Source organism: Myxine glutinosa, chromosome 13 (assembly GCF_964187855.1).
Source record: "Myxine glutinosa chromosome 13, kmMyxGlut1.1, whole genome shotgun sequence".
Taxonomy (NCBI): domain Eukaryota; kingdom Metazoa; phylum Chordata; class Myxini; order Myxiniformes; family Myxinidae; genus Myxine; species Myxine glutinosa.
The window spans coordinates 104,900,521-104,924,576 of record NC_136273.1 but is presented as its reverse complement, the minus strand read 5'-3'; the positions used below and the strand labels follow the sequence as shown (position 1 = coordinate 104,924,576).

The 24,056-nt window shown below is 44.7% G+C and overlaps 1 protein-coding gene across 1 annotated transcript in view; it reads left to right on the top strand.

The window, feature by feature from the left end:
• The window catches only part of SPOUT1 (SPOUT domain containing methyltransferase 1), a 39,240-nt gene extending 18,450 nt beyond the window's left edge, over window positions 1-20,790 (top strand). The window contains exons 5-12 of the mRNA XM_068102608.2: window positions 56-145; window positions 249-298; window positions 379-509; window positions 16,007-16,076; window positions 16,217-16,297; window positions 16,955-17,057; window positions 17,152-17,299; window positions 20,516-20,790. Coding sequence (XP_067958709.2) covers window positions 56-145; window positions 249-298; window positions 379-509; window positions 16,007-16,076; window positions 16,217-16,297; window positions 16,955-17,057; window positions 17,152-17,299; window positions 20,516-20,578 — 736 coding nt within the window. The 3' untranslated portion in view covers window positions 20,579-20,790. The remainder of the gene's footprint in view (window positions 1-55; window positions 146-248; window positions 299-378; window positions 510-16,006; window positions 16,077-16,216; window positions 16,298-16,954; window positions 17,058-17,151; window positions 17,300-20,515) is intronic.
• Window positions 20,791-24,056: the final 3,266 nt, after the last annotated feature.

Below are 24,056 nucleotides of genomic sequence, written 5' to 3'. Positions count from 1 at the left end.
GGCCTTGTTTGTTCATGTGAAAGTCTCTGAATTATAGTTTGTTTCTTTCTACCAGGACCACAGAAGGAGAGTTCACAGGAATAGGGAAGAAGGGAAACTGCTGTGTGCAAATGGCAAGAATACTGCAGTTCCTGGAATGTCCCCAGTAAGAATATTTAGTTAAATGTTTAGCATTGTGACATTCTCTGTCTTGTTAAAAAGTTGGGGTTTTTTTTTTGTTTGTTTTAGCTACTTTTGGCTTTTCTTAGGTACTTACGCAAGGCATTCTTCCCAAAGCATCAAGATCTTCAATATGCGGGTGAGAGCATGCATTGAGAGGCACAAAGAAAGCACCGTTTGTCTTGCAGGATTTATTAATTTGTGTTTTTTTTTTTTCAGGTTTGCTGAACCCCCTGGATGCCCCACACCATGCTCGGCAGAATGACAAGGTTCCCTATCGGGAAGGAGTGGTTTTGAACCGCCCGGTTTCTGCTGGGAAAGGCTCCTTTGTGGATTGCGGTTTGGTCAAGGTGAGATGAACAAAGCATTCATTGCACTGCTTTGTGCACCTTGGCTTTGTATAAATGCTCCTTGGTACATTTGTCTGCAATCTTCATCTATTAAGATTCACATTTTTAATAATTTGAGTTTCGTGAACTTGGTGGTGGGTGGGTAAAGAATTTCTGCATTCCCTTCAATGGTGAGTTTGATTCCCATAACTGCTTGAGGTGGAAATTTCCACACGCTGTGACGGAATGGAGACGTGTCGAGAATTGCCTCTTAGCCTCGGAATCGTTCACAACTCGTTTTCAATGCCCCATTAATGTGACAAAGGGCAGATGAGAATCTAGCAACAGCACCTCCACAACCATGACAATCTCATGATCATGGGGTTTCTGTATGCAATACAGAAGACGAGGCACACTGCAGCCTTGAAAAAATTCACAAGCCGGTCAAACACTTGGAATATGTCTTTCAATCCTGACAAATCTCACACTCTCTCCAAAAGTACCGTCTAGCAAACCCTCCGACCTATTTTCTTAACAATCCTCTTGAGGAAGTTCAGTTATTGAAACGTTTGGGTCTCACTATCAGCCATGATCTCTCTTGAGAAAACTACATTTCAAACTAGGCCTCCAAATAATACTGGGCATCATCCGACATACAAAGTCCTTCCTTCGCACACCAGAACTTCTATCTACCTACAAGGCCTTTATCCACAGCTTGATGGAGTACTTCCCCCCACCTCTGGGCTGGCTCCCCTGCCTCACATGTTGCTTAGCTTGATGCCATGGGAACCAAGGCCTCCAACATCATTGGAATCTCCCACGATTAAGCTGGGTCTATGGGCCCATCACTTTGCCATCACAGACAGGTCGGTGGTCTCTGTCTTCTACCCCATCTCCTTTCTGGTCTTGCACCCTCTGCTCTTTCTGTGCTTCATTTCCCCCACTCACTTCCCCGCTCCCCCCACCTCGAGGTTACTGCAGGGCATACATGGCCTACCATCACTCCCAAAATCCAGAATGACTGCTCACCTGGACTCAATCGTTCCTATTTTTCCCACCGGTGGAATCAACCTCCACATACTCTTTAATCATATTATTCCCTCCAGGTCTTCATGCCATTTGTTCACCTCCATCTCAGATCATCCCCAATCCAAAAGCATCATCTTTTTTACCCTCATGAGCCCTATCCAATCCTCCCTCCTTCCAACTTCCAGTATTCCCTCCTGAATGTATCCTTCTGTATCCATCGTGTCCACCCCATGCTCCCAGTTCCTCCCCCCACACCCATTGTTTGTCCGCCTCTGGCTTGGCCTTTGCTCTTCTGTTGGTGTGTCTCCTCTTTGTCTGCTGTTGGTGTTTTTCCCCTTTGCTGTTCTTCTTGTCCTGTTGTGTCCTGACCCTTTCCCTGTACTCTACGTTTCCGATAGAAGAAATAAATTGATAAGCAGACGTCTCCCATTCTTGGTGAAACGGAATGTTGCTTTTTCCCACCATTTGAATGGCTCTGCTTATGAACACACCCAACACGGCTCATAAATGCATCCTCTATTAATGGGGGGGAAAAAGGCACCATTTTTGTTTCTTGTCAAAAAAGTGGCTTCTTTACATGTCCACATGGTAATGTTGGTGATGGATGGTCCATTGTCACCTATGAAAAGCCGGTAAGACAGGAATTTTTGTCTAATTTGCATGTTCTTCAAGTGTGTTAACCAGGCCTTGAATGCCAAACAGTCTCGTGCTTCAGTGTCCTTGCAAAAAGGCTTGGAGTTGGAAAAACAATGAAGTACCAGAGTCAAGTTGTGGAGCAAAGTGGTGTGAGCAGGACATATCGTGATCTGGGCTTGAAAGTGTGGCAGCGTATTTGATATTTTAAACATAAAGATAGATGGGCCTCCTGAACACCCTGTATGAACATCACTCCTGCATTAAAAAAAATAAAAAATAAAAATCCCTCCGGGATGGATCAGTCTTTCTCTGAACTACAAGTAGCTCCAATGCAAATCTAAGTCCTACACCAACTGTTACACTCAAGTCCTCGAACACTGGAGGTTGAGGTGGTTCCTTTTGCGTTACATAAGCAAAGTTGGCGCAGAGCAGGGATGGTTGGATGACGATCGACAGCACTTTTACAGGATTGGTAGGGTACTTGCTAGAGTTGCTAAACGGTTGCTAGAGTGAGATGTGCAGTGAAGAAGTTTCGGGAACTGAGTGGCGTGCTGATGATGAGGGGAGTGTCGTTGAAGCTGAAGGGAAAGGTGTATGCTGCATGTGTGAGAAGTGTTATGAAATATGGGAGCGAGACATGGGTAATGAACGTAGAGCAGCAACGAAGGTTGGAAAGGGTGGAAATGCGAATGGTTCGACGGATGTGCGGAGTATCGTTGAGAGAGGGGAAGACAAATGATGAATTGCGAAAGATGATGGGAATAGAGCCTGTGATTTATGTTGTGAAGAGGAACAGGTTGAGATGGTTTGGTCATTTGTTGAGGAAGGATGAAAGTGACTGGTTGAGAAGAGTGATGGAAATGAATGTAGAAGGAAGTAGAGGACGGGGAAGACCGAGAAAGACTTGGCTGAAGATGGTCGAAGAAGAAATGCGGGCAAGGGGGTTAACAAGGAGAGATGCAGAAAATAGGGCAAAATGGAGAAGATTGTCATGGGGCCTGCAAGGCTAACCCCCACTCTAGCAGGGAAAATGGCCTTAAAATGCATGTTGTTGTGTGTTGTTGGTAGGGTACGAGACTACAGACAAGATAAACGAATCGAGTTGGGAGTTCAGCCTATAATTGGCTGGTAGGATGGCCTAGTGCGACGCGCACTCGCCTGGGTTCCAATCTCGGCCCAACTATAAACTGTCATCCTGCTGTTTCACAGGCAGGGCGATTCATCATGGTGTGTACCATAATCCATTGCATGGACATTGATATTTGTACACATGTTCAAACTCGAATGGTACTCGGTAGAGTGCATACCTCCACCAAGCCTAGCTGAACTTTGTTTTGTATCCCAATGATAGGCCGCATCTGGATTCGGACCTGAACCAAAATCTAATTGGGTTGTTCTTGACACATTCACAACCTCTCCACCAAGTTTCATCAAAATCCATCCACAACTTTTTGAAATATCTTGTTCACAAACAAACAGACAGACAGGGGTGAACACTTAACCTCCGTCCACCTTCGGTGATGGAGGTAATTACAAGTACATGAGGTGATGAAAGACAAAACGCAGTTGCAACGTCATGAGGAGAGTGCTCTGATAAGTCTTGAGGTGGGCCGAGGTTTTCCGCTTGGGCTTTTGGGGGTGATGTGAAGAGCTTCTGAACAAATGGAGGAAGGGCTTGTACTATTGGGAATTGGATTTGGAATGCGAGATCATTGATTTAGCTTGAATAAAATAATATTCAAAGTTCTGGTCTTGATCAATTTCATGTGAGCTTCATACATGATTGTTTGACCGAGTGTGCCAAATGTAGAATCGTCAAGACTTTAATATGTAGTGAAACGAAAGGGTTCATAGAACAAGGTACCTCACATAGTGTTCAGGTATGTCCTTCAATTTTAATAAAGCAATGATTTTAAAAGATCGTTAAATAAAAAAAATCTGCAAGTATAGCGCTACTGAAGTCTTATACACCACCCTCATCCACAATAACAAGATGGCATTGAGTCACTCTAAGAGACGGAGGTTTTATTGATCATCATAGAAAACAGTGTCGATCAACATCTTTTTCATCCCAATATGTACCGTCGCATGCCACACCCTCTGATGCCACACCCTCTGATGCCACGCCCTCTGATGCCACGCCCTCTGATGCCACGCCCTCTGATGCCACACCCTCTGATGCCACACCCTCTGATGCCACACCCTCTGATGCCACGCCCTCTGATGCCACGCCCTCTGATGCCACGCCCTCTGATGCCACACCCTCTGATGCCACGCCCTCTGATGCCACACCCTCTGATGCCACACCCTCTGATGCCACGCCCTCTGATGCCACGCCCTCTGATGCCACGCCCTCTGATGCCACGCCCTCTGATGCCACACCCTCTGATGCCACGCCCTCTGATGCCACGCCCTCTGATGCCACGCCCTCTGATGCCACGCCCTCTGATGCCACGCCCTCTGATGCCACGCCCTCTGATTCCACACCCTCTGATGCCACGCCCTCTGATGCCACGCCCTCTGATGCCACGCCCTCTGATGCCACGCCCTCTGCCACGCCCTCTCGTGCTATATATCGATACATAGCATGGTTCTTGGACGTATTATGAAGACTGTTTGTGTTGCACAGTGTTCAGCTATATAATTCAATTTAAATAAAGGTTTAAAGGCGTATAAATAAATAAATTCTGTGTTTTAGCACCGTTTACCCAGTGTCGTTTACAACACTCTATCTCACATGTTCCATTAATTCTTCATGCCTGTAGTTTGTGTCCTTCATGACATCTTTAAAACCAGTTTCCTGTTGGGAATTATTTTCAATCTTGTTTGTCTGCCAAGCAGACAGAGTAAAAATATTATCTCTCCCCTCTGCGCATGTGTGATCGGGACGAATTCAGAGCTAAAGTGCGGCAAAATGGCACAAACCTTTCCTCCTGTTCCTATTCGTGTTTGTTACGTTAAATTTAAATGAGGCGTTCCTCGATCGTAAACTGACACGACAGACAGGCAGATGGCAGACGAACATTAACCAATCGCTTAACCGTCCTCTTGGTTTTACGTGCGTGGGGTAACGATGTTGTTAAGCAACCGAGAAACAACGCACACATCTTCCCACTGATATTCATGTTTATCTCCGCTGCCAAGTAGTCGGATTGTAAATTGGGCCTTGCCATCGCTAGTACGTCGGTGTTTTCACTCGACCGCGTCACGTCGATGCCTACACGCTTAAGCTACGCGAGCGCCATGCCATGACCATCGATCTTGTATACGCAGCACATGGCTGTGGGGAGAATCATTTGCTGGGGGTGCAGCTGTGCCACTGATGCAGTGCCCCCTTTCAGTTAGAGCAGGAATTTGTAGTTTGTTCAGGGTGCTGGCAATGACTCGCAGACTCCTCACGAAGGACACCATGAGATCTTTAACATCCACCAACTAATGCAGGCATACAGGAAGGCCCAGTTTAACGTACATTTGGGTGAAGGCACACACATCGATGTCTAGCCCTGTGAATCCTAGTTTGTGATTGTTTGTTTTAAACACTGGTACACACACCCACTATGGGAGTGGCATGGGGAGTCATGTTATTATACTTTTCAATATTGCCAATTATTATTCCTATTACAATATGCTAGATCAGGTCATTGAAAGGGTCAGAACATGCATGATAATATAACATGTTATATGAGGTGAATGAAAGGATCAGAACATGCATGATAATATAACATGTTATATGAGGTCAATGAAAGGATCAGACCATGCATGACATTATAACATGTTGTATCATGGTGAATCAAAGGATCAGAACATGCCACACCATTATAAATTCCTGATAGTAACATTTACTTCAGTGAGGATGTCAGGGTGGGGGAGGGGCAATATCGCAATCCACAAAACCCCTTGAGGAGTGGGGATATCGTTTCATAATATCATTCCTATTTTGCTATTATTATAAGTGTTGTTATTACGTTTGTAATGAGAAGCAGCTTTGGAAAAACCAAAACACCACGAAAACGCCTTGGAAGAACTCCATGTAATCGACAGGAAGGGTCGTGTTATTAACTCTTGTGGGATGTATAGATTGCAGTAGATCTACGATCAAGAGCGATCGTCAACGTGATAAGCATGGACTAACGTCCGGATTTCTCCAACTTGATTTCAGTTCTTTGTTAAACAGCATTAGCGACCATTTAAAAGGGTAATCGAACGTGTTTGTGGTTTATAATATTTTTTACTTCTGGTAGAAGCCGTTGCTCCCACAAAAACACCATGGCAAGCTATTTATAAATGTTGACACAGTATTTGTTCAAGAAGGAAAAACCCCTTGGAGCGGTGGGACATTATTAATATTGTTTTGTAAAACCATTAATATTACGTTATTATCATTAGTTTTGTTATTAGAAGCGGCCTTGGAAAAACGGCACGATAAAGCTAACTTAACACGGATATACACCTCGACATGCAACGCCATTGACGGCAATGGTGGGGAAAACCCGCTCAGGGGAGAAAACACCGTTGGGGAGGGGGGCAAATGAATGCGCTGCAACCATCATTATGAAACCCTTGGTCATCCTGTCAAGTTCGGTTGAGATTGGATAAGTAAGGACGGAATGTATTGGGGTCAAAAATTCATCACACAGACACCAAATTGTGTATTTTAGTTTGATGCCACAGATGCAAACACTAACGATATCTGCCTCGTGAAACTTCAACGTGGCTAAGATAAGATAAGATAAGAATTTATTGATTTTGTAAAAACGTGAAATTAATCTTTCGCTGCTGCTAAAAATGTTCCATTCACTTTGTGGAATGAGGTTTAAAATTCCTCATGCAGGCTTTTGGTAATTTTGATACATAAGCAGTAAGCGCTGGTGGTGTAAAATGTTGTGTGACATGACAATATACAGCGGCCTGCAAACTTATTCACCCCCTCCAATCTCCATAGTTTACACATTTTTATGCCACCTGAGCTTATTTAATGATGCATTCAAGTGAAACTTTTATTGTCACTATAATACTAGATTCCGTGCTGCATGTCCGTCCATTCAGGGAGGAGCTTCACCCGTTCAGGGAGGAGCTTCACCTGGTGATAAGATAAGAAAATAAGGTGATAAGATAAGAAAAGCCTGGTGTTGGCTTCGCGGTTAGGGTGCCGGCTTGGGATCCTAGGATCCTGGGTTCGAATCCCGGTCGATCGATCGCTGAATTAACGCCAGGGGGGTTGACTCAGCCTGTCATCCTTCCGAGGTCGGCAAATTGAGTACCAGCTTGCTGGGATGAATGATCCCGGTGTGTACCCCGGGTTAGAATAGGTACACCGTGTCGTGTGCCACACAGACTCCTCACCGTATCCCTGCGCATTGTAAGAGCGTGACCAAGGGTTGGCGTCAGGAAGGGCATCCGGCCATAAAAACATTGCCTCAAACAGGGAACCATGATTGTCATGGGGCCCGCAAGGCTAACCCCCGCTATAGCGGGGAAGATGGCCTTAAAACGATCATTCAATCATTCATATTCATATTAAGGTGGCCCTTATTTTTGAAAGTTTTAAATGTTAAGCTCTCACCCTCTACAACTGGTCCATTTGCCCTAACAACAAACCAGGCCAAATGTCAGCTAAATTCATAAATATTTAGAGGTAGTCCAGCACCCTTGAACATTTCTCCCTATAGGCCATGTGATTGAGGTCACGTAACTAAAAACTGATGAATGTCAATGACCGCATTCTCCCTGTGACTGATAAAGTTATCGATTTTGCAAAGAAGCAGCTTAACGTCAATCAGCCACGGGATGATTATAAAGAACTTCTGGAACTGACCATTTTGTTTCTTGGAGGAGTTCCTGCTCGTGGCATTCATTTCCGTGCTCCTGGTGCGATTCACCATGCAAGATGGATGTCGAAGGCCATCTACAGTCTCAAAATCTGGCTTTTACACCAACAGTTCAAGCTGACGGCACGAGAGAGGAATGAATGGCCTACGAGAAATTTGTCTGTTTGTTTCTGAAGTGTATTTGCAAGCCTGGATGAAAGCTCCAAATGCAGCTGAAGCTCCAATGAATGATCTGCTGCTGATGAAGACCTTGATCTCTTACAAGACTGCAAGTCGTGCAATCTCAACAGCCACCAGTGAGAAGTTGAGGAACCATCTGTGGTACTTGTCAGAAGAGCTGGTGGGGTTGGCCTTCTTCGACAAACAAGTGCCTATCGCTACTAAACAACTGATGGTGGAAGCATTGAAAGGCGAGCGTCCATTAGATGAAGAACCATCGAAGATGCCACGGCCTGACATGAAAGCCTTAAGCGAGAAGGGAATTGAAGAATTTGTGTCACCACACAAAAACATTCTTCGAAAAGTTGAAAATCTCGTCAGACTTTTTAACTGTGGATCCAAGCACATGGGGTGACCATGAAGGCTACAGAGCTGCTGTGGAACAGATCAGGGAGTTGAAGGTCGTAAATGACCACGCTGAACGAGGTGTGGCCCTCATGAAAAGTTACAACCGGCTCCTTACCAAGCCTGAGGAGCAACTCCAATTCTTACTTCAGGACGTGTCTGAACACCGCCATACTTATCCCGACTGTCGGAAAGCAACATTGGCTAAAATCAGGCAGCAATGATATGACTTATGTTGGTGAGAACCTTCCTTGACTAGAAACTAATATAATAACATCAGGAAATATAATAACATCAGGAATGTTAAATAGAATGAGAAATGAAAATAACTTTAAGAAGTGTATTTGTGTAGTAGTATATTTTGTTGTGTGCTCTCTATATATAAAATCTTGATTCTTGAAGGTGCCTGGACTACCTCTAAATATAAACAGACTTGTATGAAATTTTGACTTCAGTGTTCCTATCCCAAATGGATCACATTTAGGCCATGAGAACATTCAAATTAACATTTTAAAATTTTCACCCCGTTTAAGGGCCACCGTAATATATATATTGTTGCGGATTTGAGAATCCTGTTTGTAAATATGCCCCTCTAGTGAGTCTTGTAAATACCTCCGTTGTGTAAAGGTCAAAGGTCGTCCCCTTAGTTAATCCATCGCATGCACGTAGAAAAACATATACCCTTCTAAATAGTTCTTTCCTTATTATGTGTATTAGCTTAAGGCTCTGTTTCCCACTAGTTGACTCTGCATTGCACCAATGACATAAGATAGTTCCCTATTTAAGTTTCCCCCAATCCTCTCTCCGAAGTGTCAGTGCATTGGGCGGTTTTCTGCGGCGCTCGCCACTACTGCTTTGGGCGGTTTTCTTCACCCCAAACTCCATTACGCACGCGGTCAGCTCGGAGAAGAAAGGCGTGTCTCCACCTCGTCATGAGAAGGAGGAGTGAGCCAGCCCCCGATCAACCAACCAAGGATGAGGGGTTTGGCCTGAGAGGGCGGAGAGAGAGCGTTCGAGGAGGTTCGCGAAAGTTCCATGGGCGTGGTTATATAACCCGTCGCCCGGAGCCTCCCACCCGGAGTCCACCGGAGCCCAGTTGAGTCCAGTCCAGTTTAGGAGGAGCTGTGAGTCCAGTTGGAGCAGATAACCGAGGAAGCCCCCACAGCAGATGAGTAAGGAATCCACCGCAGCTGAATCCACCGCAGCTGGGTGGAGTTGAGCTTTAACGGCGGTTCGACCCGCGGCCGCGAAGCAACGCCGCCGTGCGAACGGAAGTGTGGAGAGTCGGCGGCTGCTCACTCCCGGCCCGGCCATTCTCCTGCGTCCCGCTGAACCTTCCAGCCCTGTGGTCCCACCTCCTCATCCGTCCAGCCATCCACCTCCTGCCATTCCGGTCATCATCCCCGTGTAAGTCTGACTGTCGTCTGTTTGTCCGTGTTGTCCCTGGGAATAAGTAAGACTGTATAGGTAAGATAGTATTGCACTGTGTCTCCTGCTTCTGTCATTATTTTCGTATTTTTCCTTCTTCCTTGGTTTCTTTGGTCTTGTAAATATTGGTAATAAATCCCTGTTCTTCCTTACTCTGCCTTATTTTCTTCACATCCGTTCGTCCTTGTCTTTTCCATCATTGAATACCTGTGGCACGATTTGGCCAACGAATAAGAATCGGGTCTAGTTTTTGTTAATGGTTCGAGCCGCGGCTGCTAATCCGCTCGGCAAATAACATCTTGTCCGCGGTCTCGAACGAGGTTGCTCACCTGCCTCTCTGGCGGGAGCTGGGCAGCTTCAGGACTCACGTCGGTCAGTCGCAGACAAGGGGATTAATCCCCCCTTGGTAAGGGGAAAAGGGGCCGACGGTGAGATCCGCAACACTATAATGTTGCGGATATGGGATTTGCATCCATCCATATCCGCTTGTAATTATTCCCCTATTTCCTCAATACTTCCCAACTATCCCCAATCCCCCATTCCCTAGTCCCATTTTCTGTAAACAACACTCTGTAGACCCGACCTCCCCCTATTTCCCCCATTAAATGTCGTGCCCAGGTTCACCGCATCTCATGTAAGACAACTATAGGACATCTTGCTAGTTATTCTTAGTCTATGTCAGTTAAGGACTCGTTTCCATTAATTCTGACCCTTCGTTGCACCAGAATGTGATTGTATGGCACCGTTAGGAAGTTTAGGACCTCCCAATACCTCCCCGCAGCTCTTCCTCACGGTTCAGCAACAACAACAACAGCAACGGCGGCGGCGTGCACAGGGAGTGCGCGTCCTCACTCCGGCTTGGTTGGTAGGGGGTGTTGGGAGGGCATGAGGCCTTCCCAACGAGCCGCCATCGAACATGTGCTCGACGGGGTTACCAAATAGGGGCTCCCTGTCAGCTCCTCATCAAGGGCGGAGCCCGGTAACCCCCGCACCCAATGGAAGCGGCGGACCGGCCCCAGGGGGGCGGAGCCAACCAGCCGAGGGCGTGTCACTCCCCGCTGAGCATGCGCAGGAAGAGGGAGGTGACGTCAGATGCGCGCTGAGCTTGGAGCAAGCAAGACGTACCCTCCGAGCGCTGTGAGGCCTCCCTGCATCTTTTGGACCGTGCTTTATCCTGTCCCCGAGCCAAGGTGCACCTTGTGCCATCGAACTACCTGTCCCTTCCTGCCATCAATCCCTGTGTAAGTCAGCCTTGTTCCGTTTGTCTGTGGTCTGTCTGGGATAAGATAAGACTGTAATTAAATGCTTATCTCTTCTGTGTCTTTACCTCACTACCGTGTAATCTACCCCCTTTTCTCCACCACTGTAATTATACCCTCCTCCGGAGGTCTTGAGAACTGTACCCCTTGCGTCGTTTCATCTATCCCAGTCGTTGTGTCCTTTCCATCATTGATTTAGCATAGCGCGATTTGGTCAACGTCTGGGTGGAATCGGGGTCTAGTCGGGGAATAACTGTTCGGTCGCGGTCATACCAACCGCTCGGTCAAAAAATAACATCCAAACCGCGTCCGTAACAATTGGTGTCGAGGAGTGAGATTCGAGGCCCGAACCAATTTTTTTTAAAACATCTAGAAAAAATTTGGTCAAAATTATAAAGTCACCGAAATTTGATTTTGTTTTTTAAAAAAAACCCGAATTTTGAAAGTCGCGCTATGGCAGATCAAGACGGCTGGGTTCCGGTAGAGGAGAGTGAGGCAGGGTCGATCCAGGACCAAATTGAGGGACATGAGGAGAGCGAAGCAGTGAGGGCGGCAGGTTCGCAAAATGGCGTCCTCGCGCACGAGGTTACGGGCGCGCAAAATGGCGCCTCGCAGATGGCTACGGCGGCCGCGCCCGCTGCACAAGTGGGAGGGATTGACATGCAGGCCCTCATTGCGCAGCTACAGGCAGCTGTACAGATGAGTATGGGGAGCCAAATTGAGCGACTGGGTGAGCGATTGGAGGGCCAAATGGGGGTAATGAGGGATGAAGCGAGGGGTACCGGTGAGGGATTAGAAAAGAAATTTGAGGGATTAGACAAGAAATTTGAGGGGTTAGACAATGGGATAGAAGGGGTGAAACATGGGTTAACGGGGGTAGAAAACAGAATGGCCGCTCAAGAGAATCAAATGGAAGAGATGAAAGAGGGGTTAGAAACTAGTATGGAAGGCAAATTGAGGGACATGAGGGACCAAGCGGAAAGGGAAGTTAAACAAATGGGGCAGCAGATAGAGGGGGTCAGAATGGGGGTAGAAACTAAATTGGATGCTCACAGGGAGGAAATGGAGCAGATGAGGGTGGCATCTGGGCAGGAGATGCAAGTGATGGGAGAAGAGATCAGAAGAGGTGTGAGTGAGGAGGTCGGAGGAGTGCGCGAGGAGGTGAGGCACTGTAAGGAGCGCATGGAGAAGGAGGTGAGAAAGGGGACTGTAAAATTGCAAGGTGGTATAGAGGAGTTGACGCTGGGAGTAGAACAACTGACAGTGGGACATAAAAAAAATAAAATAAAAGAAATCCCTCCAGGATGGATCAGTCTTTTTCTGAACTACAAGTAACTCCAATGCAAATCTAAGTCCTACACCAACTGTTACACTCAAGTCCTCGAACACTGGAGGTTGAGGTGGTTCCTCTTGCGTTACATAAGCAAAGTTGGCGCAGAGCAGGGATGGTTGGATGACGATCGACAGCACTTTTACAGGATTGGTAGGGTACGAGCTAGAGTTGCTAGAGTTGCTAAACGGTTGCTGGAGTGAGATGTGCATGGAAGAAGTTTCGGGAACTGAGTGGCGTGCTGACGAAGAGGGGAGTGTCGTTGAAGCTGAAGGGAAAGGTGTATGCTGCATGTGTGAGAGGTGTTATGATTTATGGGAGCGAGACATGGGTAATGAACGTAGAGCAGCAACGATGGCTGGAAAGGGTGGAAATGCGAATGGTTCGGTGGATGTGCGGAGTATCGTTGAGAGAGAGGAAGACAAATGATGAATTGCGAAAGATGATGGGAATAGAGCCTGTGATTGATGCTGTGAAGAGGAACAGGTTGAGATGGTTTGGTCATGTGTTGAGGAAGGATGAAAGTGACTGGTTGAGAAGAGTGATGGAAATGAATGTAGAAGGAAGTAGAGGACGGGGAAGACCGAGAAAGACTTGGCTGAAGATGGTCGAAGAAGAAATGCGGGAAAGGGGGTTAACAAGGAGAGATGCAGAAAATAGGGCAAAATGGAGAAAATTGTCATGGGGACCGCAAGTCTAACCCCCACTCTAGCGGGGAAAATGGCCTTAAAACGATCATTCATTCATTCATATTCATATTAAGGAGGCCCTTATTTTTGAAAGTTTTAAATGTTAAGCTCCCACCCTCTACAACTGGTCCATTTGCCCTAAAAACAAACCAGGCCAAATGTCAGCTACATTCATAAATATTTAGAGGTAGTCCAGCACCCTTGAACATTTCCCCCTATAGGCCATGTGATTGAGGTCACCGCAGGCAGGTTGGTGGTCTTTCCGTCTTCTACCGACTCCCCTCTGGCCTTGCCCCCCCAGCTCTCTCTGGGCTCTGGCCCCCAAATATTCCTACAGGTCGCACAAGATCTGCCTGCAACCCTCTTATGGTTAAACTGCCAAAATCAACACTTTCTGCTCACCTTCACTCCTTCATTCCTCTTTTCTCCCACCTCTCGAACAAACTCCCTCACTCCCTTCAATCCCACTCCACCCTCCAGGTCTTTAAAACAGCTGTTCACCACCATCTCTTATCTTCCCCCATCCAAAACCTTGATCTTTTCTACCCCCGCTAATTTCACCCCAAATCCTACACTTTTTTGAAATACCAACTTCTGTCCTGGAAGTCCTTCGTCTCCTTGTGTTTTATACCTCTCCCCCCCCCCCCCCCCCCCCTTCCCATGCCTCCTCCCCCCAAGCCCTCTCCCTCCCACACTTCTCCCTGCTCTCAAATGTTGTGTTTGTGTGCTTCCCCTTCTCTCCCCATCTTGTCTTCCGCTCCCTCTTTTTATATATTTTGTTTGTCTGGTTGATTTGTTTGTGAAATAAATGTTAGCTCTTTCACGAGCCTCGATTCAGTGTAAAAAAAAAAAAAAAAAAAAAACCTTTGCATATTAACCCCTTGAATTCGGATTACCTTTTTTTTGATACGCACTGTATGTATATACATATATATATATATAATTTTAACCAGAGAAGCACACTAACTCCATGACATGATACTGACGTCATGCACATAAATTATACCAACACATCACCTTTAAACTAGGAGGCATCCGTGTGGTACTCAAGTCTTTGCAGACCGAGATTAAAGCTCTATGGTCACAAATAGACAAAGGCAGAGATGTCGATCTAGATTTCGCCCTTATTATGGGCTCATGAGGACAACATTGCTGAGTACAAATTCAGGAATTAATATTCCTGACTGCAAACCTCCTAACTGTTCATGAGCAGGGCAGACACAATGTGTCCGCGTGGCAGGCGACAATTGTTGCTAACAGGTTGTGCAGCCATTGCTGGGGTGAGACTCAATCTGTGCCTTGCTTCCTAGTCAGGTTAGGGGGTTGTGTGTGTGTGTGTGTGTGTGTGTGTGTGTGTGTGTGTGTGTGTAGTTTAAGGTGAGTTAACTCTTTTTCCAACGATCTAAATAAACATTACTTCAAAAGACTTTGTACGTAATAAATTGCATATGTGGTCTAATTTTGGAATACAATATTTATTAAATAATAACGTTTGGTTTTAATCGGTTTTTAATTTGTAAAGCGAAGTGGATTCGATGCTTTCAAGTTTAAAAACAGATGTTGGTCAAGACGGGTTGTCCCCACTCAGTCCTCTCTCGAGTCAAGTGAATGAAGTCATTCCTCAAGTGAAGGAAATGTCTCTCTCCCCTCCCACATCATTCTTCCCCTTACCCTCCCTCCTCTCTCCTGTGCAGTGTGTGCAATGAGGAGGAGGGGGAGAGGAGTCGAGTGTGGAGGGAAGATTTGAGGTCTTGAAGTCACATTTTACATTACGTGTAATTACACATTATAAATTGTATTTCCCATGTGCATGGACATGTATTCACATATGTGAAGTACACAAGTAAATGAATTGTGAAGATTACATCATTTCTGGACATGTTGCGTTTCCAGTAACCATGCTCTTTGTGCAGCGTCTTACTCAAGATGTCCAGATGTCGGACATGTCGATGCCCGGGGGTTTCCCGTAGTAGTAAAGTTGTAGTTTCTGTCTGTCCAACGATAAAATCGGCCCCAGCGGTAATAAACCCATCATATTGCGTACCGTTAGAATCCTCTTGGCAAGTGGAGATGCAAGAAAACCTTTTCAAACCTGTGGGCTAGAGGGTTCGGGGTAGTTGGAAGACGCCAATTCTCTCTATGTAAATGTAATAATCATAATAATACATTTATTTTATATAGCGCTTTTCAAGAAGCCCAAAGGCGCTTTGACACAGTACAAAAAACAAGTGCAAAAAGACAAACATTCAATAGGTAAATAATCAAAGCAAAAGGAAGGAGAAGAGATAGTCAGGGGTTAAATGTACATGGTATAGCACCTGTCGCTGGGAGCAGGTATGACAAATCATCTTCTTGTAGCTCTCTTTTTCTAAACTCTAAATTCCTTCTGCATAATGTGTGGTTACCTCTGCTGGTAAACATTTATAAGCGTGTCTAAGTAACCGCGACACCGATTGGTTCTTCAGTCATGACGTCATTGGTGTTCTGAATGCCCATTGGTGACTCGGTCACCACTGTCCCTGGCGGAGGTGTCAGCGATGACGCACCATTTGCATCGTTACCTTGGACAGCGTTCGGGGAAATACCTTTACTATTTCCGTGTTGAAAGAGAATGAGAGAGAATGTACAAATTCCTTTTGACACAATGTTGGGTCCGTGTAATGGATGAACGTTGCTTCTAACGTACGTAGATGTAATGTACTGCTTTTCTGCGTGTTGCTTTGATAACTTCAATTCCTCCCATGTTGCTCCCCAGGAGGTACAGATTGACAGACACCTTCAACCCGGCATCCGAGTTACGGTCAAAATGGACACGGGCACAAAGGGTATTGTGGGCAGTGAGAACAAGGGGGAAACTGGGGATGTCAGAGAGAGAGGGGATTGAGGGTGGGGTGAAAATAACTAATTTTTAGCCAATTGTGTGTATTCTGAGGTATCGTGTCCCCTCCGCACTCTTCTCCCGCAGGCCATGCTGTTTCTCCACGTGCTCCACACACCGATGGCGGTCTCTACTGGGGTTACTCGGTTCGTCTCGCTCCAAGTTTGAGTAAGGTCAAATTAAAAAAACCACCTTTAGAGGCCATTTTTCCCCGCAAGCGGGGGTTGGCCTTTTTCGGGGACCGTGGTTGTTGTTGTTGTTTTTTTTTGGGGTCCCCTTTTTGAAGCAATGTTTTACGGCCGGATGCCCTTCCTGCCGCCAACCCTTTTTGTCGCCTTTTTTACGACAAACAGGGAAAGGTCAAATAGGTCAAATAGCTGGCGGCTATTGCTGCAAACGCTTCGCAGGTGGCACTCGGAGTTACATTTCTGGATTATCACAGTGGGAGTAAAATGTTTCTGCTTTGATCGAATGCTTGTTTGTATTTGTTGGTGTTCACAAAACCAATGAGTTGTACTTGTAATTCTGAGTGATGTTATTTATTTACTTATACTTTATACCACTCTATTTTTGTTGTGGTAGAAAAATGGTGTATTCGCAATTAAACGTTATTTTTGAAATGTCAACCAGTACATTTTAACAGAACCTCTGATGCCGTTGAAAAAACAAATGAGTGTATGTATCATTTGAAGAAGAAAAAAACACATTAAAGTCCTATTGTGCTTTTTCTTTTTTTATTTATTAAACCAATAAGATGTTCATGTTACAAAACGTTTATTATTATTGTTATTATTTACTTTTTCTCTGGTGTTGTACCATGCACAGGTTGTGTGATGACGGAATGTCCATACAGTGGTGGTTACGACCTCACGGTGGGGACCTCCGAGCGTGGAGAAAGCGTGTACGATCATGAGCTGCCTTCTTTCAGGTGAACCATTTTTCTTTGGTGAGGTAACTTCGAATTTCTGAATTTGTAGCGAATTCTGTAAATCAAATGAAACACCCTTATGATCTGTGCACAGACATCTCCTTGTGGTCCTTGGGGGCCTGCATGGACTAGAGGCTGCGGTGACTGGCGATCAAAAGCTCCAGGTCTCTGACCCACAGCCACTGTTTGACCTTTACCTGAACACCTGCCCTGGACAAGGCAGCGGGACAATTCGCACAGAGGTGTGTGTCTCTCTCTCTCTCTCTCTCTCTCTCTCTCTCTCTCTCTCTCTCTCTCTCTCTCTCTCTCTCTCTCTCTGTCTCTGTCTCTGTCTCTGTCTCTGTCTCTGTCTCTGTCTCTTCTCTCTTCTCTGTCTCGTGTGCACTTATTTTTATTATTCGGCCTACCCCTATAGAAGAGAGGGAGGCATAATATACCTGTTGTTGCGTTTGTTTCTACAATTTAATTAGTGCCCCCAATTTTAATAGTACCCCAGAGTTTTTAGACCCCCTTGGAGTTGTACTTGTAATTCTGAGTAATGTTTTTTATTTACTTATACTTTATACCACTCTATTTTTGTTGTGGTAGAAAAACAAAATATCACCATTTCGATTTTTCTGTTTGTTTGTTTGGTTTTTTTTGTTTGTTTTTTTCTTCCTTTTTCTGCCAATGTCTGAGCTACATCTCAGCTCAGAGATAGCCCGCGCGGTTTTAGTAATTCTGCTCTGCGGAGTTGGATGCCGTCAGTCGGCCATCTTTGGTCGGATTACAAAACAAAATCTTCTCCATATGTATACTCTCATGTCTTGTCTTTGTGCCAAGTTTGAACAAAATCCGACCATGAACGTTCAATAAATGGTTGGAGACACGTTAACATAACAAAATGGCCGCCAGTCGGCCATATTGGTTCTGATCTCGAAACAAATTGAGGTACATATATAAGCCATAATTCATTACCTTTGTGCCAAGTTTGAACAATATCAGTAAATGCATGTCTGAGAAATGGTTGAGGACGTGTTCAACAACAGGTTTTTTTTGCAACTAAAATGGCCGCCAGTCGGCTATCTTTGAGATTGCAAAATGAAGTGAGGTGCATATGTATAACATGTATTGCTTTGTGCCAAGTATGAACAAAATCAGTCCATGCATCTCCGAGATATGGTTGTGGATGCATGCACGCATGCATGGATGGACGAGACCCAATCCATAAGGCCCCGTTTCGGACCAAGTCCAACGGGGGCTGATAATGGGAATAAAAAGTGCACGGGTTCACACAATTGTTGACCTATCTTTTAAGGTCATGACCTAATTTTTGAATCTTTTGCATTTTTTACCATCACTTGACTAAGGTTTGTCTTGTCAAAAAGAAATTCTATTGCTAGCCGAGAGGAAGGCACATTTACCCATAATTTATATCATACCCCTTTTGTTTGTTTATATGGTCAATTGTTTTCTGAAATTTTTTTTTGTCATTGCTCAATTTTGCCAATGTGGAATTTCAAAGACCTCTTGGCCTTCCAAGATGTTCTGGTATCATAATAGTATACCTGCATTAAAGTTGTGCATGTGATACTTGATATTGGTGTCCTTGACGAGTCTGGTGTTGGCATAACAGTGAAGGTGGCTGGCTTAAGATCTTAGGGTCTTGGGCTTGAACCTGTGTCGTGCCGTTGAAATAACACAAGGTGAGGTGACTCGGCCTGTCATCCATCGGAGGTCGGCAAAATGAGCAACAGGGGTTGGCCCATAATTTATATGGAGTTATGGAGTTAACTTTATCAGCAGCACAGCCGCACTTCCAAAAAATAATGCAATTAGCAGCAACAGACGATATGAAACAAGTGTCCTTGACCTACTTTTTTCATATTGTGACCTAATTAACAAAAAACACCTTTTCGATCATAACTTGAATAATTTTCCTTCAATTTTCATGATGTTGAGGTTTATGAATAGACTGTAGATGGGGAAACATTTTCTTAATTTAAAACTTTATCCCTAAGTGTTGAAAATCAAGGTCATGTGGCAGTCTGAAAGGAATAAGGGCATCATTGGATCGCGGGGACGCTTACCCATGGCGATCGCTTTATGATTGCAGATATCAGATTGCAGATTCTTAATAATGATCCCAGGATCAAAGCGGAGCTTTTTCATGTACCAACGGTTAGACCATGCAAGACGGACGTTGTGAGACATCCGTGTACTTTAATGTGAATTACAAGGCCATTGGGAGGCGATGGACAAACATGTGGCACATAGGATTTAAACCTGGAGGGTCCCCAGCATTGCAATGTCATTCCAGGTGGGACCAAGAACAAGCCAACCTGCAATTATATTATCATCTCACCTTATCAACCACTGCTCTTGCCATTCTTCTTAACAAGTTTGGTCGCCCGATGAAGATCGTGTTGTTATTTAGACGAGAGTAAACTATCAAGAATATTGTTGTTTACATTCGGAGAAAACAAATTGGTGGTATTGTTGTTTACATTCGGAGAAACTCGGAGTATAACGTGGCAAAGATGGACCTAATGGCTACATTACTTTATTTAAGGTCATACAGTAGTGTGCGACCCCCTCCTTACACTCAGTGTAGTCCGACGGAGACTGTGGACCCTTTTTGTACTGTATTACTTTCAACTCTGCATATGGAATATAACTTTTTATATGCAAGTGGTTTGATTCCCGACAGAGGATCAACCTTCGAACGAGGAAGCACGAAGGCACAAGCCAAGCTTCTTCCCTCTCCCCAGAGAGGATACCTGACAAATGATGGCCGAACGTCCAAAGCGCCATTTCTTAATGTTTTAACATGAGTTTGATTAAGAATTGAAAGTTTTGTTGTGACGTTTACTTTGTGTGTGAAAATATTGTGGTACAGTAAATTTTGGGGAGATTGGTCCAGGGGGTTGGAAACGTAAGAAGCAAACAGATTGTGTTTGTTTGTGTGTGTGTGTGTGTGTGTGTGTGTGTGTGTGTGTGTGTGTGTGTGTGTGTGTGTGTGTGTGTGTGTGTGTGTGTGTGTGTGTGTGTTAGTTACCCTCGCCAGAGGAGAGTGTATTGCATTTGGGTCAGTTTGTCTGTCTGTCCACACAAAATAAATTATGATTTTCTCTGCAACTGTTGGTCTGATTGACAGTCAATTTTCACTATAGGTGCACCTCCGCCTGTATAATTTTTTAATGATAATTATGACGTCATAGGTCACGTGGTATGGGCGCCATCTTGGAAAAACTTTGCACCTCTATATCTCCAAAAGCGCTGCATAGAAACAATTGAGACATGGCTCATTGTAAAGAACTCTTCATGGGGAATAACAAATGTTAATGATGTCATAGGTTCCTCCATTATGACGTCATAATTTGACAAGTACAAAACTTCATCCGATCAAAACACGTCCTGGCGAGGGTCTGCATTCTCTGATTGCTCTTTCTTGTTTTTCTCTTTTCTTGCATTTTCAGGAGGCTCTTCTCATCACTTTGACAACTCTGAGGCCGAAGATCATGCAGTCTGGACTTTGCTAGGCCTTACCCACTTGCCTTATTCTCCCCGTGTGTTGCTGTCCCATGGATTTGTCAAATGTACTATAAAATGTTCAGCTCCGTGTTTTGCAGATGAATTTGCTATCCAAAGTGCTCGTTTCTTACACCATTATAAAACCCTTTAATTTTATATGTGGTTATCTCTCCTATTTTTTGAATGATCGCTTCATTTTTATTAAAGAATTAAATTTTTACGTCTACGTAACAAAATGCTGTTTGGTGACGGCAAAACATGATTGATAATATAAAATCCTTTTTACTTGCACATATGCATATTAGCTAATGGAACAACTGCTGGAATTTGTTTCAGTTCCCCCTCCTCACCCAGGTAGCCAATGGCGCCGGAACCAGCTCTGGCTCGATGTCCTGCCGGCTTTACTAATGGTTAGCCAGATTTGGTCCAGACACGTTGGCTACCTGTTCATATCGTCCTCTATTTGCATTTCCCTTCTCTTCTTTCTCCTCCCAATCTCCTTTGCTATTTTCTTTCCCAACCCCATTTATTTATTTATTTTTTTACATACCTTTTATTTGTTTTTCTTCCCCCCCCCCCCATCCCCCCCCTCCCCTTTTTTTTGTCTCGTCTTCAACCATTTATATACAGTGCCTTCAGAAAGTATTCACAACTCTTGACCTTTATCACATCTTATGTTAAGGCCTGAATTTAAAATGGATGAAATAGATTTTTTTTTGTCACCGATCTACACAAAATACCCCATAATGACAGTGAAAACATGTTTTTAGAAATTTTTACAAATATATTGAAAACGAAATACAGAAATATCTAATTTACACAAGTATTCAGCCCCCTCAGTCACTACTTCGTAGAAGTGCCTTTGGCAGCGATTCGTTTTGAGTCTTCTTGGGTATGTCTGTATCAGCTTTGCACATGTGGATTTGGGGAGCTTCTCTTCCTTGCAGATTTGCTCAAGTTCTGTCAAGTTGGATGGGAAGCGCCGGTGAATAGGAATCTTCAAGTCTTTCCACAGATTCTCAATGGGATTCAAGTCTGGGCTTTAGCTGGGCCACTGAAGCACTTTCACATTCTTGTTCTGAAGCCATTCCAGTGTTTGTCCAGGCAAAATAAGGTTTTACTTGGAACAAATTGCAACAGAAATTGTTTCACCACAATGCATTTCTACAAGGTCCCCAGAACAACATACTAAAAGTCCCAAGCAATCCCAACATGGGAAATATGTCTAATTTGCATAATCCAATATGGCCGCCAATCTGCAATATTTCTCTCATATAACGAATGATGCTCTGTCGATTGGTGAAAGATACACGAGTTTCATTACAAAATCACCATACTATGCTTATATAAAGATGTTCAGCTCATGAAAATTGCTGTAGGTATACAAAATGCTGGAACGTCCAACTCAAACGATTAAACAGTTTTGTCATCCTCCTCTGTGAAATCTGGCAGTTCTGCATTGGTACAACTTGTACCATGACATTCCCCGCACACAGCACTGCATGTGAGACCATATGTTCTACAAGTCCATCTTCGTGTATTGCAGTCCTTTTTACAGTTGCATCAGATGTCGTCCAGGAATGCTGATGGTGCTGCGGCCTGATCTGTCAGTATTGGTCGGCAATGTCCATCTACTACGTGCCATCCCCACTCCAGTGGATTTAGATCGATCCCTTTCCACTGCTGTATTCGGTGGTCCACACGAAGACTGTGGTAGTGTGGTATCTTGCAGCTGCAGAGGTGGGTGGCAGGGTCTGTGGCTCTACATGTGAAACATTCTTGGTGACCTTCTCACAAAACCGCTTGTACCGTAAGGTGTCCAATCCTTCCTCCTCAGATTCTCCATACAACGACACTAGTGCATGTTGTCCTGCCTTGGCGATAACCTTCTCCTCCATTTGATGTGTTTGACTGAAAACTTTAGCTTGTTGATAGAAGAAGGCATCATTCATGATTTTTTTCAGTGCTGGACCCTTTCCCAAACCAAACAGGCGAGAAGTTGTATCGCAACCAAGAATAGCATGTACGAACAGCATACAGTCACATACATCACTGCCAAGCAAATTCTTTGATTGCTTCATGTTCCAAATCCTGTACTTTCTTGAAGTTTGCTTTGGTTCTGGTATCAGGAACAAGTCATGTGCGTCCATTTCAGCATGGTGAATAAGAAGGATGAGCAAGTCCGTGTCATCTCACACCAGGACAGTGTCTGTTGTTCGTGCAGAGGCGACAGCTGTTTGAACAATTAACAAATCAGCATCTTGCTTCGCATGAAATGTATTGCACCCAGCTGTCTCCAGTTTGTCACTCAGATAAGAAATGAAGCGCTGTTTGTTCCTCGCATTGTTCAAGAAATCCTCTTTTCTGGATTGAATCACCATTTCACCCACGAAGTGAACTGTCACACCAGTACAGGCTCCTGTTCTTCTCATGTGTGTGGCATCTTTCGTTGATGGGTCATCATTGTAGCCATCAAAGACAACAGTAGCATCAGCATATTTCTGTACAACATAGTTGGTGTATAGATCACACATCAAAGGTAGAACCTCTTGGCCAGGGCAGTCTGTGAAGTAGAGCACCACCATCAAGGATGTGCTGGACATTTTCAGTAGGTCCTCGTTGTTTCTCTGGGATGACTTTCCAGATGGAATCAGCAAGAGTTGCCTTATTGGCCTGCAGTGGAAGGGAGGAAGATTCGAACAATGCAGGAGGGTGACTTCAGAGTTCATACTTGAACAGTGATGGAACATCTTCACAGCGTTCAGCGACAGTTATCAGCCTCTGGAATATCAGCTGTGGATCCACCTTCACAGATTCGCCTTTGATTTTGACAGTTGATCTTGTACCGAGTGTCTTTGCTTGATCAGCTTTTCGGAAGACAAACTCATCGACAGATTTCCCAACCATTGACGCAAGAATCCGTTCACCAACCTCTCTTGATCTTTCAACATTGACTCCTTCCTGAGCTGTCATGCCATTTGCAATGTTGAGCAGTGTACTGTTATTAACAAATGGGTTTCTCTTTTCAAGATAACTGATAAGGTCAAGGGTGTCGCTGACATTTCTAGCTTGTCTTGCTGATGATATGTCCTTGTGTTGGTCACTGGTTTCATATGACACACCACTGAGCTTTTGCATGGCATCATTGATGTTTGCACACGCTGGCATAGATAGGACCCACACCAAGCACTGAGTTTCTGTCACCCCCTTGCCTCTTGTAAGTCCCCCACTTGTCTTAACACTTCTCATGAGCACTTGTTCAATAATGAGATCGGTCGACAATCCTGACCAATATCTGTCGCTGCGTCTCACCACATGGTATCCCTGCTCAAATTTCTGGTTGACTTCTGGGTGTGTCTCTAGCAGATTTAACATCATTTGAAGATAGATATATGCAGACTTTGCATATAGTGTGTGTCCAGATGCTGCAAAGTATGGTAACATTTGACGTACTGATTGGAGATGCATTTTCCAATTGCCTGTGCG